General features: G+C 39.0%; 1 protein-coding gene across 1 annotated transcript; it reads right to left on the bottom strand.

Annotated features, from left to right (window-relative positions):
• Window positions 1-2,589: 2,589 nt before the first annotated feature.
• On the bottom strand, window positions 2,590-14,727 carry ndufa8 (NADH:ubiquinone oxidoreductase subunit A8). Its single transcript, XM_048558455.2, has 3 exons — window positions 14,382-14,727; window positions 10,509-10,674; window positions 2,590-2,901 (listed from the first exon to the last, which is right to left on the bottom strand). Exons 1-3 carry the CDS (start codon window positions 14,591-14,593, stop codon window positions 2,764-2,766), a joined length of 516 nt encoding a protein of 171 aa, XP_048414412.1. The 5' UTR covers window positions 14,594-14,727; the 3' UTR covers window positions 2,590-2,763.
• Between the last annotated feature and the right edge of the window lie 134 nt (window positions 14,728-14,861).

Below are 14,861 nucleotides of genomic sequence, written 5' to 3'. Positions count from 1 at the left end.
TGATCCAAAAATCAGCATTTCAAGTATAGCACACATTCAGAAACACGAATGTATCCTTTTCTGAAAGTTGTGCATACTTGTTACAAGTTACAGTCAGTCACAAGTCTGTAGGTTTTCTTGGTCATGAATCTGACAAGAACAGAATATTGAGTTGTATAAGTGTTAGTGGTCAAACAAAATTAATTTTCTCAAGGTTACATCACCAGCTGGACGAGAGCCCAATTTATGAAAAGGGACATTATATCTACAGATGGCATATATCTAGCAGGATAGTCCCAACAATAGTTAGTTACATGTCAGAGGCTGAAATATTGTGATCAGTTCCACTGCAGCACATACTTCATGAAAGCTCTTATAATTGAATTTCAGTAAGAATTAATAGCTAAAGCAGTCTTCCATCTGATTGGGGAACCAATGATGAAAGTTGTAGCGAGAGGATTAGTTCGTAAATAGCATTCCATAATTCAGCAACTGTGCTACATGGAACAAGTGAAGTGTACACCAATTTGCTTTTAGGGGAAATATGAAAGTATTGGAAGCAATCGTTGTTACAGGTCTATTGGTTAGAGACAGAAAACAGGATTAGTTTCAGATTGCTCTATAAAAAGATAGGGGGCTGAATGCTTATTTTATACTGTAAACTTGCATGTCTTTAAATTGTTATCATTACATTGTTCAGGAAACAAGAACCATCTGCTATTTACACCAAATTAATCGCATGCACATTGTGGCTGATGTACACATTAGGTAACACATGCTTGTCTGAAAAATGAGTGATTGTGTTTGAACCTTTGTAAACATAAATGTTGATCAAATCTTCTGAATATTAGGGTATTATTCATTTTTGTGACAGCCAAATCTTTACAAATACTAATGAACTCTTCTGAAAAGCCAAGTTAAATAAAAAATGATTCAAACTGGTATCGTGCACCTGAATGTTTTTCCTGCTTATTTCCTTGTGTTACAGGTTTCTCAAATGCAAATCCAAAAGTTATTGTTCATCACTAATTGTAATGTTTTGCACTTATCTGTAAAGTCTATCTATTCAAAACACAGCATTCTGAAATTATTGAATCCAGAAAGCAGACTATGGAAAGAATAACTCTTAATCTTCATGTGACTATTTCACAAGGTTACAATACCAAATAAGGACTTTCCTGGCTAAATGCCATCCAGTCTCCAGCTTGGGAGCTAAAAGGCCATGGGCTCAAGTACCACCTGTTCCAAACGTGTACAACAACAACATTTCTGAACAGATTGATTAGAAAACTATATCTACAATACCAAATATGACTTCTGGATCAGAGAGAGTGTAATAATTTTTTTAAGAGATTGCTATTAGAAAACACAAATATATAACAGGGAATGGTCTTTAAATGCGATATACACACACACACACACACACTCCCCAGTTATTTCTGAAGGAATTCTCTGAACAATTTTAAATCTGTTCTGTAATTGATTTGAACATTTGGCTGCATAGACAAATATAAAAGATAGGAGCAGGAGGAGGCCATTTGGGTCTTCAAGCCCACTCTGCCATTCATCACTACCACAGCTGATCATCCAACTCAATAGCCTTATCCTATTTTCTGTCCATAACCTTCGATTCCATTCACCCCAAGTGCTATATCTAGCCACCTCTTGAATACATTCAATTTTTTGGCATCAACTACTTCTTGTGGTGAGCCTATGGAATTTATTACCACTCTTTGGGTGAAGAAATGTTTCCTCATGTCTGTCCTAAATGATCTACCCCAAATCCTCATATTGGGACCTCTGATTCTGGACACACCCACCATCAGGAACATCCTCTCTGCATCTACCCTGTCTGGTCCCATTAGGATTTTAAAAGTCTCTATGAGATACCCCCACCTCATTCATCTGAACTCCAGCGAAAACAATCCTAAACTGGTCAATATCTCCTCAAACGCCAGTCCCACCGTCCCAGGAAATCAGCTTGGTAAACATTCCCTGCATTCCCTCAAGCCACAGCAACCTTGCTCAGAAAAAGGGACCAAAGCTGCACACAATATTCTAGGGGCGGCATCACCACTTAAAATTTATATATGTTTGCGACAGCTCTACAACCTAAATGCTTACAATATTTAGGCAAACCAAAACAAGTCTATAGCTATGGTAGTGCACTTATTCAGTCTGTACTTATGTAATTAGTACAGATAGATGTTTTTACAACTTCATTGCCCGCACAAGCATTGTTTTCATGACTCCAACCACTGCTGCACCACCCCTCCCCCCCGACCCCACACCACCTCTCCCAACAATACCCATCTGTTATTTTCTCCTAACCTGGTCTCTTAAACCCTAACTTTAAATAACTGACAACCATGCCTTTTACTGGTGAGACCCTAAACTCTGGAATTCTCTCAAACCTCTGCCCCTATCATCAAGCTTTTGGTCACCTGCTCAAACATCCCTGTGTGGCTCCATCAGGGTTAATTTTTATTTGATAATATTCCCATGACCTATGAAGGAGTTATTTGACTAGGTTAAATATATAAATGCAGAATTTTATTGCCCCTGTGCATGTGAGGGAAGTTGAAAGAGAACATTATTGTAACTTCAAGAGCATGTTAAATTATATTTTTATTTGTCTCAACATTATTTGTATACACCAATCATAAGGATGTCTGTGGTACAACTGGCCCCAGGTATCATTAAACACCTACTTGGCTTCGTACAATCACACACAAATTATTTAAATTTCTCAGTCTCTCTGGATGCATAGCATTACTTTGTCCTTCACCAGTTCCAGAAGGAAAGCCTGCTACCATGTTTGGCGGGTTGTAACTCTCCCTCAATAACTGGATTAGGCTCTGGCCTTGGCCTGGAACGATAGACATTCTTAGGGATTGGTCGGTCTGTCTGCACCTTGGTAACCTGTGGAATAAAATGGAAACAATGAACTGACCCAGAGAAGTGCTCTTCACAAAGCCAAACACTCAGTTCATATGGAAATATATCTACGTCACATCACATTAGCTGTGCTCTTTTTCTGAGTATAATACACAGTAGTAACTCAACCAAGCACTAACCAATTTGCAAAGAAAAAAGTCAGCAAAGCTCAAAAGATGAAACCAAGCTACAAAAATAACTTCCTTTATTGCACTATTTTACTCGCAGATTAAATTTTATTTAACATCATTGCTAATCACAGCCATAATTCCAAATCACACAAGCTAATCAAATCTATATAGAGAAAAATCACTACTGAAGGACATCTACAAGCACAAGTGTGTTATTTGATGATTCTTGGCTAAAAATTTAAAGCAGCAACCAGGGAATGGTCACATTCACTCTTTTGCGAAAGATTATCTGCATACTGTAAAGAATAAAGTACTACTTACACTTTAAACAAAAATAAAAATTGGAGATGAGGCTGTTGAATACATTAGCTCAGCTCTCTTTTCTTCCGTGACAAATGGTTTATTAGAATCATTAAAGTGTGTACCATATTCCCAGCAAAAGCAGTTTGTAATTTAGTTATTGTAATTTGGACCTACAAGTTCAACTTTAGAACCACTTGAATAATATCCAATCCACAACACAATTTGGAGGTTGTAATGCTCAGTAACAAGTACAATATTATAAACTGAAAATATACATAATCCAAGTCAACGTTGTTTGTTCAGAAAACTGACCCAGTCTTACACTGGGACATGCTAAATCTAGTCATCTGGCACAATATTATTTTCCTGTGGTGCATGAACTGATTGATTTACAACCAAATGTACAACAGAGGTCATCGTATCTTTTATATAACAGACCCAATTTACATCAATACTATTCATTCAATTGTATAATGTCTTTTATGAGAACTCTTGCATAGCTTTATAAAGTGCTATCGTGGATACATGCCAAGTACAGAAAGAACTTCTGAAACAACACCCCTCCTTTTGCAAAAGATGAAATAACAAACTTACTGTATAATAGATTTTGCATATTTACAAGAGCTGTTGTGAAAAAAATCCATAATTCACCCAGGTGTGTAGATCTTAACGAAACTATCAATTCAATTTTGAGTTTTGTGGAGGATACTGATGCATTTTTCTAAAACAGTGTGAAATTGTATAATGCATCATAGCTTGGCTCATCCACAGGACTTAAATAAGTCTGCATGCTGAAGGTCCAAGCACGTCTTGTGTGTGGTCAGAATATGCAAAGACATTGAATTTTAGTACAAAAGAATCTAGTATCAACATTTAAAACAAATTATCAGTCAGATTTCATCAAAATATATTAAAAAGTTTTAAAGAAGTTAAAATTCCTTAAGAGTTACTTTGCCACAGGAACTGTCCCATAGAATATACAGCACAGAATCATGCTTTTACCCCCATTCATCCATACAAGGGCTTACACTTAATCAGCAGCTTCCAATTCTTCATCTAACTCTCAGCATAAAGTTTATTCCTTCTCTCCCATATGTGGCTCCAGCTTCTCCTTAAATGCACCTAGACAATTTGCCACAAGTACTGTATGTAAAGTAGGTTTAATCCGAATTTCCCATTTGATTTATTGATGGCTACCCAATATTGAGAGGCTCTTGGTTTGGCATCTCCCCAAAAGCAGGCACCACTCTCTCCCTTTGTGTACTCTTCAAACTTTATTTAAATTTCTAGTCAATCCTTACCTAAATTTATTAAGCAACACTTCAGCTTTATATTTTCAACAACAGAACGACAGCCTGCTCATTCTTTTCCTACAGGTATAACTCCAGAGTTCTGGTATCATGCTTATAATGCTACTTCCATGAATTTTGTAATGTCAGCCATTGAAATACAATGGGCCACTTGATTCCTTGAAAGTTGCGTCCAGCAAGCACAAATATCTTCATCCCCGTTCAGTCGTCATTCTCTACCTACTAAGTACCTACATGTAATTTGCTACTGATTGTGAGAAAAGCATTCAGTATTAGTAAATTACGTATTTATTTTTTGTGGCAAAGGCAGCTCAGGTACAGAGTTACTTCAGAGCAAAATAATAGTGTCACTATTACTAACAAAAGAGTATGAATTACAAAATGTTGAGCCTCAGTGTAGGCCTTAGAATTCAAATCGTACGCACACTGTTAGATTACATTATAGATAAACATAAAAATTATCAAAATATAAAACCTACAAATAGTAAAGCCTAGAGACATGAAGTGAAACAAAATCTTGGTTTGATGCCCACTGTTGATTCAGAATTGTTGTTCTCACAACTATTAACATTGAGTTCAGTTCTCAAAGGAGGGTACTGGCAAATAGTTCCTCAAAATTCTGCAAAATATTTATAGCTGGATGACAGCCAAGCCACAAGCTAGCTAAGGAACTCTGAAGTAGGATGTGCATGAAGTCTACATACACGATGCCATGGTACAAACTAACTTAAAAGAGAATAACTGAAAAGAAAAGAGATATTCCTAATACACCTCAAAAGAGCTAAGAATCTTTAGCTGTGCCATACAATTTAAAGCACAGAAGTTCCACTCCATTTTGGGAGGAAAGGTGGGAAAGAGATGAGGCAGCCATAATGTCAGGTCAAGGAAATATATGTTTTACTAATTTTTCATTGCAAGTAAAACAAATTGTGGCTTCCTCCTGTTGGGCAATTCAGGTGAAAAGATCAATATCTATTGCAAATCTCTACTTGGTGATTATGTAAAGTCAGATATTAAAAACTTTGCAGTAACCCAATGGCGGGCCTTATTGACAGTATTAAGCACAATGCATTTCTTTTTCATAAAACATAAGTTGGCAAAAATAAGACACTTCAAATCAACTTATAATGGTACAAAAGTTTTTATACACAGGAGGTCCCTGATTTGTGAACATCAAATTTAAGAACAAAATCCCTCATTAAAGGTTCAACACGCAACTTGTCCTTCGAGCAACTGATTTATATTGTATTTGTTCCTACTTGCATAGAAATTACTTATGTAAAAACTAAGGAACAGAACCTGTTCGTAACCCAGGGACTGTATACTATATTTAACATTCCCACAACTGAATGAACAAATCCTTGTCAGTACACCAAATACTGTAAACATTAACTCATATGCTAAAAATAAATTGAATCTCCAACATTGTTTTAAGTTGTGCTTAATCAAGCATTTTCTCATTACTGTAGGCAGAGGAAGTACTGATCAGATATTAAACTCCGTTAAATAATCATGCACAAACTACAAGTTAACAGCAGTTAAAATTAACACTGAAAAATACTTCAGCAAGTGCACAGCAGAATTCAATCCCTAACAACTAAACTCTGCTCAATGGTGAACAAATTAGTGCTACACCTAGAGGTCATTCTGGAGGGTGAGGGTTAACAGTTAGTGGCCATGGTACACACTATTTGTGCCTATATCAGTTAAAAAAGGACGAGGGCCTAAAAGCAAAACATAGGGAATTAGAAAGTAAATTGTAAAATAAGACTTCAAAAAAGGTAGCATTCAGGATTACTACCAGCATCACATGCTAGTCAGTGTAAAATTGGCAAGACACATCAGACGAATGTTTGGCTGAAAAGGTAGCGGAAGAGAAAGGATTTCAGATTCCTGATGCTTTGGAACTGGCTCTTGGGACATGGGAGTAGTATAAACAGAGCAAGATACCATCAGGGCCAGGACCAGGACTGATGTCCTCGATAGAGTATTAGCTAAAGTGGCTGAAGAGGCTTTAAGTAGGACAATGGGAAACTATACAAGGAGTCAGAGGAAAGGGAAATCAGGATAAGAACAAAAGACAGAAAGGGGAAAAAGAAGTGATAGGCAGAGGAATCGAGGGCCAGGATCAAACAGGGACACAGTGAAAAATAATGGGAAGAGGACAAAGTACGCTAAAGAGACAAATCCTATGGTTTTGTGCCTTAATGTGTGGAGCATTTGCAAACAGATGATGAATTAGTCGTGCAAATAGACGAAAACTGGTAGGATATAGTTTGGATTGCAGATTAACGGCTGTAGGGTGGCCAGGGAGGGAACTGACTATTAAGGCACATTCATTATTTAGGAAGGCAGCATAGTTGCATTAAAAAGAAATTGATGGAATAGCAAAGACAGATATAAACTCCAACAATGTGGAATCTATATGGGCAGAGATGGGAAAGACAAGGAGCAAAAGTCGTTACTGGTGGTTGTACACAATCCCCTGAACTGTTGGGGTGATGTCAGGAATGCAATTCAACAAGAAATTAGACACGAATGCAAAACCGAAACATCTGTAATTATGGCTGACTTTAGTCTGCATACAGATTGGGCAAATCAAATTAGCAAGAATACTGTCGAGGAAAAATTCTTGGATTGTATATAGGGAGGGTTTTCTTGACCAATATATTGAGGAACCAATGAGGCGCCATCCTATATTGGGTATTGTGCTAATTATTCTTTTCTAGTTGTGAGGTTCTTTTGAGATGAGTGACAATAAAGAGATAGAATTCCTCATCTAGATGGAGATCACTGATGAATAGACGATTCTGAGAGTCGTGTTCTGAATTAAAATATATTCTAACAGATCTATCTAGGATGGTATGAGGCATTAGTTGGCAAAGATTGTTTGGAGGGTGTTAATTAGAGGGATGATGGTGAAAAAGCAATGGCAAACATTCAAAGAGCACGTGGGTGAACTATAACAACTTTTTATTCCTGTCTGGTACAAAAGTAGCCAAACCCAAGGTTAACAAAGGAAATTAAAGATAATACTAGATCCAAGAGGCACATAAATGGGCCAAAAGGACCAAGGAATAGGAGTGGTTAAGAATTCAAAAGAACGACAAAGGGATTGATCATAAAACCAGAAACTAGACTGCGAGTGTAAGCTTGTGGGGAACATATAGAAATTTTTATTGTCAGTTTATAGTATGAGAAGAGAAAGGGATTGGTGAAGATAAATGTAGGTCAGAAATGTTGGAGTATGAGAGATAGGAAAGCGAAATGGCTGACTGACTCGATTCATACTTTATTTCTGTCCTCCTTTGTGAAGTCAGAACCAACGTGTCAAAAATGCTGAGGAACACGGGCTTGTGAGACAGGGCGGAGCTTAAAAAATAAAAAATAGTATTATTGGAGAAATGGTGTTGGGGAAATTGGTGGGATTGAAGGCTAATAAACCCTAGGCCTGATAATCTACATTAGTTAAAGAAGGATCCCTATAAAGGATGGATGCATTTGTTGTTATCTTTCAAGAATAGTTCCTACAGACTGGAAGGTAGCTAATGAAACAGGCTAACCAACATTCCCCACATTCTCAGATAACGAAGTGTGAAGCTGGATGAACACAGCAGGCCAAGCAGCATTTCAGGAGCACAAAAGCTGACGTTTCAGGCCTAGACCCATCAGAGGATGAAGGGTCTAGGCCTGAAACGTCAGCTTTTGTGCTCCTGAGATGCTGCTTGGCCTGCTGTGTTCATCCAGCTTCACACTTTGTTATCTAGGATTCTCCAGATTCTGCAGTTCCCATTATCTCTCTTCCCCACATTCTTACTTTGCTGCTAGATGGACCTCAGAGGTCCCTACCTGACGGCAGTTTCCAGAAATGGAAATCATTCATTAGCTGGCTGGTCAACATGCATTGAGCTTCCCAGCAGCCTTGAAGTTTAGAGGGAAAAATCAGATCCAACGCTATTAGTTAAAACTCCAAATCCCTTCTAAAACCCACCTAACAGACAGAAAAATAAGAATCACTTTTACGGATGGAGGGGAAAATAGTGGGAACACAGTTTAATGGCACCAGTCATTGGAGATGTTCCATTTGATTGCAAAAACCTTTAAACTCTTCCTTTGGGATCTTATAGTTCTTTGCAGGAGACTCAGTAACTGGTTATCAAATTATACAGTCTCTGACTTATTAATTAATAACAACAGCCTACAGCAGCTGGTGAATAAAGCCTTTTTTTTTAGAAGCTTCAACCAATTTAGCAGAGACAGATACACACACCACCTCCCCTTCCAGAGATCGGAGGGTTTCTCAACGTATCATTCACAGTCAAGCTGTTCAGCTACCTAAACACTAGAGGCAGCGCAGTATGAAGCCAGAGGAACACAGCATGCCAGGCAGCATCAAAAGAGTAGAAGGTTGATGTTTCAGGTCAGGCACTAGACAGCTGTCAGTGGGATGACGACCTTTGGCATCCACAATAGTCACAGCTGCACAAACCAAATCAGCTGCTTACTGCATACCCAGTGCCATGCCATGCCATGCCATCCCATCAAGTTACATCTTAACACATTTGCTCCGCAAGCAATGTAGGAAGATGTGCAATGAGGTTCAAATGACTTTCTTTTTAATAGTAGAGCAATTTCTTCTTCAGTCCTTTGTTGCAAGTCTTTTTCCTAATAGAGTCCACAATCAACAAAGTAACCAAGAGATACATCTTTACAAGTAGATTCCATGAAAATATTAATACTAACAAAGTGATGAACAGTAGGAAAAATAACAAATGCAAATACAAACTGAGTGGAACAGAAGTAGTGCAAACCTTTTACCAAAGCTACCCAGATATTGGGGATGCACAACCTACTTTGACATTTTATCATTTTTCAGCTATGTCAGGGCTCCACATCATACTGCAAATGCTTGCTTGGTAGTACAGAACTCAAGTACTGAAAAAAATACACATTTTATTAAAGTTTTTCATCTTGCAAAATTAAAATGTACTTCTTAACCAATACTTAAGTACTGCACTTCTGTCTTGAACATTCATGAGGAATTTAGTACAAAAAGACTGCGCAAATATTGAAGAGTGCAAGGAAGAGGACATTGTTTATACCACATACACTTATCTCATCTAAGATTTACTGCAACTATAAACAGGTGAAAAATAAATAGAATACAGGAAATGTATTCACATCAAGAATAAATTTGCAGGATAATCTGTCAAACAAAGAGGCACGTAGGTACAAAGGTATTCAAAACAATTGGAATGCACAACTGGGAAAGTGTGCATAATAGACAGGTCCGCTAGCCCCGAGCATTTAAGAAACAGAGAAAAGTAACAGAATCAATTCACATCAGGAGATTATCAGACATACAATGCACAACTTTAGGAGCTCCATTAGTGAAAAAGGCTATTCGATGGAATATTTGGCTATGATCCTGACTAAAAACCTTGTAGTATAATTTGGATCACTGGCAACACTAGTTTTTAAAAGTATACTACCAAGGATGGCTCTTTCATTTCTACAGTAATGAAATATTGCATTAGCAATGGCGCTACCTTTCACAAGAGATTAAACCAATGCCTGCTCAGGTACAGTTAAAAAGTCCAGAAGATTACGTGAAAGAGAGTGAGGCTGCTCCTGTATCAAGTGAACACTTGCAACTCAAGAATACCTTCAAAAGATGAACTAGTTGTGAGACCTAGCTGCTGCCTTTGCCTACAGAACACTTCAACTGTAAAAGTTTTGAGACATCCTGATGTCAAATACACTTTAAGATACAACTCCATGGACTTCAAAAATATTCTAAATGTATTAAACTCTCAGCATTTGGGAAATGTTAAATAATCGGCTTTACCTTTGAGAGTTCTCCTAGGTCCGGTCGAATCCAACCTAGTTTATCTAGCACACAGTTATCAAAAGCATCTTGTTGTTTGCGGCATCGACGGAACTCCTGCAGATTGCTATAATCAAGGCATGTCCAGTACTCTGTGAAGGGTTCACTGCAGTGAGTTTTTATCTTCCTAGGAGAAAAATATTTCCAAGCATCAATTCTGTTCCTGATGAAAACAAACCATCAAGACACTCCTACAAAATCCTTCCATAATAGAAAAATAACAGTAAACGTGTTGCAATGGACACAGAAATAAAAAAGTAGGAAGTCGGCCAAATGCAAAATTTATCATAACGGTCCAAACAACTTTCACATGCCTTGTAAAGTTTGTCACTTAGTCTTGTAGCATGCTGTGCAATTATCTTCACTTGCTGTCCAATGCACTATGTATTTTTAAATTGCACTGTAATCAACTATAATTTGATATAAATAAACAGCATAAAATGGTAACAAAAGGGGTCTCTGGTTGTGCAGAGGTAGTGTCCAAAACACAAAGCCTGACAGCCCAAGTTTAAGCCCTATCTGCTCTGGAAGTAAATAGTTTGATGAGAATGTTTTTTCCAGAATGGTAATAAAATGAAACAAATACCACTACAGAACACGTATTACTTAAACAAAATAGAAAGCAATATTTATGCTGTTATGAATGAAGTCAGTGTTAATTCTTTGGCAAGTGGAATTGAATGGTAGAGACATTGCAATAGAGAACAGTTAGACGATGACTGATAGTTCTGCTTTGTCTAAATTTTAAGCCAAGCACATTAGCTCAGGCATTGCCTTGATGCTACAAAATTGATTCTCATTGAACAGCAATCTAATTCTTTGCTTACTCAGGATTAACAAGCAAATGTTATCCAAACCAATATCACACTAGCACAGAAATTCACATACCACATTACCGATTTAGGATCATCAGTCCAACTCACTGCAAAGCACTTATGCGCATTCAGGAAGTTACATATCCGGATACAGGTTGATAGTGATCTGTCAGTCACTATCTACTGTATAATCAGTACCAATAAAACATGACTTAATATGTCAGACATAATTCAATGCTGTGCATGGTCAAGCTGGATGTACTAAACTAGTTCAATTTTTTTCTAAATTAAGCGATGATTTAACCTCAACATAAATCATTCTATCATGATTAAAACCTAGGCTCCAACTACAGTAATAAAAGTGAGGAAAACATAAATCTCAGGAAAAACAACAACAAAAAAAAAATGCACTATGGAGAACTCAGCTCAGTAGTTAGTCTTTCACATTTGGGGCCAGGTCTGAATTCAGTCCTGGCTGGTCAAACAAAAGTTCCTGTCTTCTAGTTCTATAGGCTGTCCCTGAAATTAGTTTGGCTAAACTCAATCCATGCTGTTTAATATAGATTTGCAGCACAAAAGTGCTAACCTCACGCACAGAACAGAGGCCGAAAATATAAGAACATCACTATTGTAGCTAATTCTGTTCCGAGGGGCCATGTCTAAAACATAACAGCTAGAAAGTTCCCAAGAATCAACCTCATTCAGGGTCATAAAGCCACCTTTTCTATCAGTTCCAAAGGGATGCCACGACTAGACACATATTCCCTTCTTTTGTCAGTGCTCTGCTCATTCCCTCTGGGCAACCTTGGTCCACTCATCCACCAGAACCAACACATCACACACCCACGTGGCATTTTCCCATGCACTTCCAGGATGCAATGCTTGTCCAGTTATTTCCTCTGTCCTCACTAACCAAGGCCCAAGACACCATTATCCAGGTGAATCAGTGATTCATTCAATCTAACCTACTGAACACGCTGTTCGTATTATGGTCTCTTCTACCTGGAGAGAGGAAATGCGGACTGGGTGACCAGTTTGCAGACACCTACATTCAACCTAATGACAGAGTTGTGCATTGGTGCCACTTCAACACACCAGCATTTTCCAATACCAACATTTCTGCTGGTGATCTGTAGTGTTGCAGCAAGTATCTGCATAAACTTGAAGAACAGCATCTCATTTTCGGTTTGGAGACCATGCAGTTTCAAGGACTGAACACTCAGTTCAATAACGTTAGAGCCTAAGGCCATTCTTCCACGTTTGTTACCAACCCCCACACCGTGCTCCTGTCACGACAAGGATTGCTTTCAGCATAGCCTACACATTCTCTCCTAATCTCGGCTCTCATTACATCATTTCAACTTCTCTTCTGTCCTGGCCTACTATTAATAATCCCCTCATTTGCCTACCCATTTCTTACGATCATAGAATCCCTACAGTGGAAGCAGGCCATTTGGCCCATCGAATCCTCCGAAGAGCCTTCAGTATCCATCATAGGTTTCCTATTTTTTTCCTTATCCAATCCTGTACATTCCTTGATGTCCAGGGTTCTCTGGCATTTTTGGTCCCACTCTACATCTTTCCAGGAAGCTGCTGCCCCAGAAGTTTCACTTTTTCCTTTTGAAAGATTCCAACTGCTCTGATGTAGATTTTCCTTCCAGTAGCTACTCTCAATCCATTTGTCAGATCCTGTCTTATTATATTAAGTTCAGCTATTCTCAATTCAATTTTTTTAAATTTCAGGTGCATCTCTGTCCGTTCCCACAACTACCTGAAAGTCTAACTGAGTATTGGTCTCTATCACCAAAATACTTGGCCACTGACACTTCTACTACTTACCTGGCTTTGTTCACCCAGATCAGATCCAATATAGCCTGTTCCTCATAGGACTTTCTACATGCTGGCTTTTAAAAATTCTCCTGGATACACCAAAAATTTCACCCCAACTAAACCTTTAACACTTTGCATAGCCAGCCCAGCTAACACTGGGGAAGATGAAATCAATTATTTTTACACTTTGCTAGTTGCCTACATATCTATTCTTCTCTCTCGCTTCCTGATTGTTTGGGGGGGGGGGGGGGGGAGGAATAGAACTATTGCAACATTAGGGCTGCTCCGTTTTTGTTTCTACCCATCTAGCCTCAACTGAGAAACCCAAGATAGCATCCCACCTTATTGCAATAAATGGACTCCCTCATCAATATTGCAACACTATGTCCTCTTTTACACTCCTTCCCATCTCACTTGAAGATTCTACACCTGGAATATGGAGCTACTATTCCTGTCCATCCCTCAAACCTATCTTTGTGAATGTAATACCATTATAACCATGTTAATCAGTATCCTCAATTTATTCACAAGACTCCGCATGAAAATAAATACCATCCAATTTTGCCAAATTCACTTGTGTCCTAACCTGATTACATATCCTCATCTTGCCAGCTTGACTTGACTTTTTGACATTTTTCAGTGCATCATGCATTGTTCTATCACGGTTCTGTATCCCATTCACCTGCTCAACTAGTGTCAGGCCTTCCCTTAAACAGCTGAGCTCTGATTGTTTGCTTTAAAGGAACCATCACACTCACTGTTTTCCAACAGAACTGTTCTTAACTGAGACAGACTCTGGGGCTTTCCTAACTGCTCCCTCCATTGTTGACTGATGGTCATCCATTCCTTCCTTGACTAGACCACTTTAAGCTGTGGAGTGACCACGTCTTCAAAAAAAAGGGAGTCATTGTGAACAAGCTGCCAATCTGTTGGAATTTGATCTGTTAGCACAAGAACTTCGTTTGCTTTGTATCCTTTATTAATATTTCCTGGTGAAAGCCAACCTTCGACTGACAACATCCAAATATCTCAACGATGGTCAGACAATTTGGCTTCGAGACCAAACAGTTCTGTCTTTGCAATGCCACTTTGACGGACAGTGAAAGCGGCAAGATCCAGCCCGTGGACGAAGGCCGTGATTGAAAGCAGCGGGAGCCGGTCAGCTCCCAGCTCGGTGTAGCTACTGTACCTGAAGAAATCCAGCGCGCACTCGTTGACCTTCTTCCCTTCCTGCAGACATTTCCGCGGGTCCTTCTCCTCCCAGCGGCATAGCATAAACTCCTTATTGGGCTTATCGCACTGCGAGCCGTAATGGTGAGCGGCCGCCTTCAGCACCGCCGACGATACGTTCACTTCCTGCACATTGAGCTCCTGCAACGACGGCAGCTCGACCGTGGCCATTTCCCCACTGCCCGGCCTGTCTATCACATCCAACGGGAACGAAGAACAGGACACAGGGGCGCCCGAGGCCCAAACCGCCGGCAGAAGGTCACAGCACCACGCATGTGCCACATCTACACAACCGAACGTGATCGTTGCGCTTAACCCCGCCTACAACTCGTGATTGGTCCATACTGACAGGCGTGTGAATAACCTTGCAGGCAATTGGACAATCGCGTTGCCAATCATGGCGGCCAGCAAGTTTGGTTTACCCATAAAATGACTAACT

The sequence above is a fragment of the Stegostoma tigrinum genome, chromosome 29 (assembly GCF_030684315.1).
Source record: "Stegostoma tigrinum isolate sSteTig4 chromosome 29, sSteTig4.hap1, whole genome shotgun sequence".
Lineage (NCBI taxonomy): Eukaryota > Metazoa > Chordata > Chondrichthyes > Orectolobiformes > Stegostomatidae > Stegostoma > Stegostoma tigrinum.
This window is presented reverse-complemented; position numbering and strand designations above follow the sequence as displayed.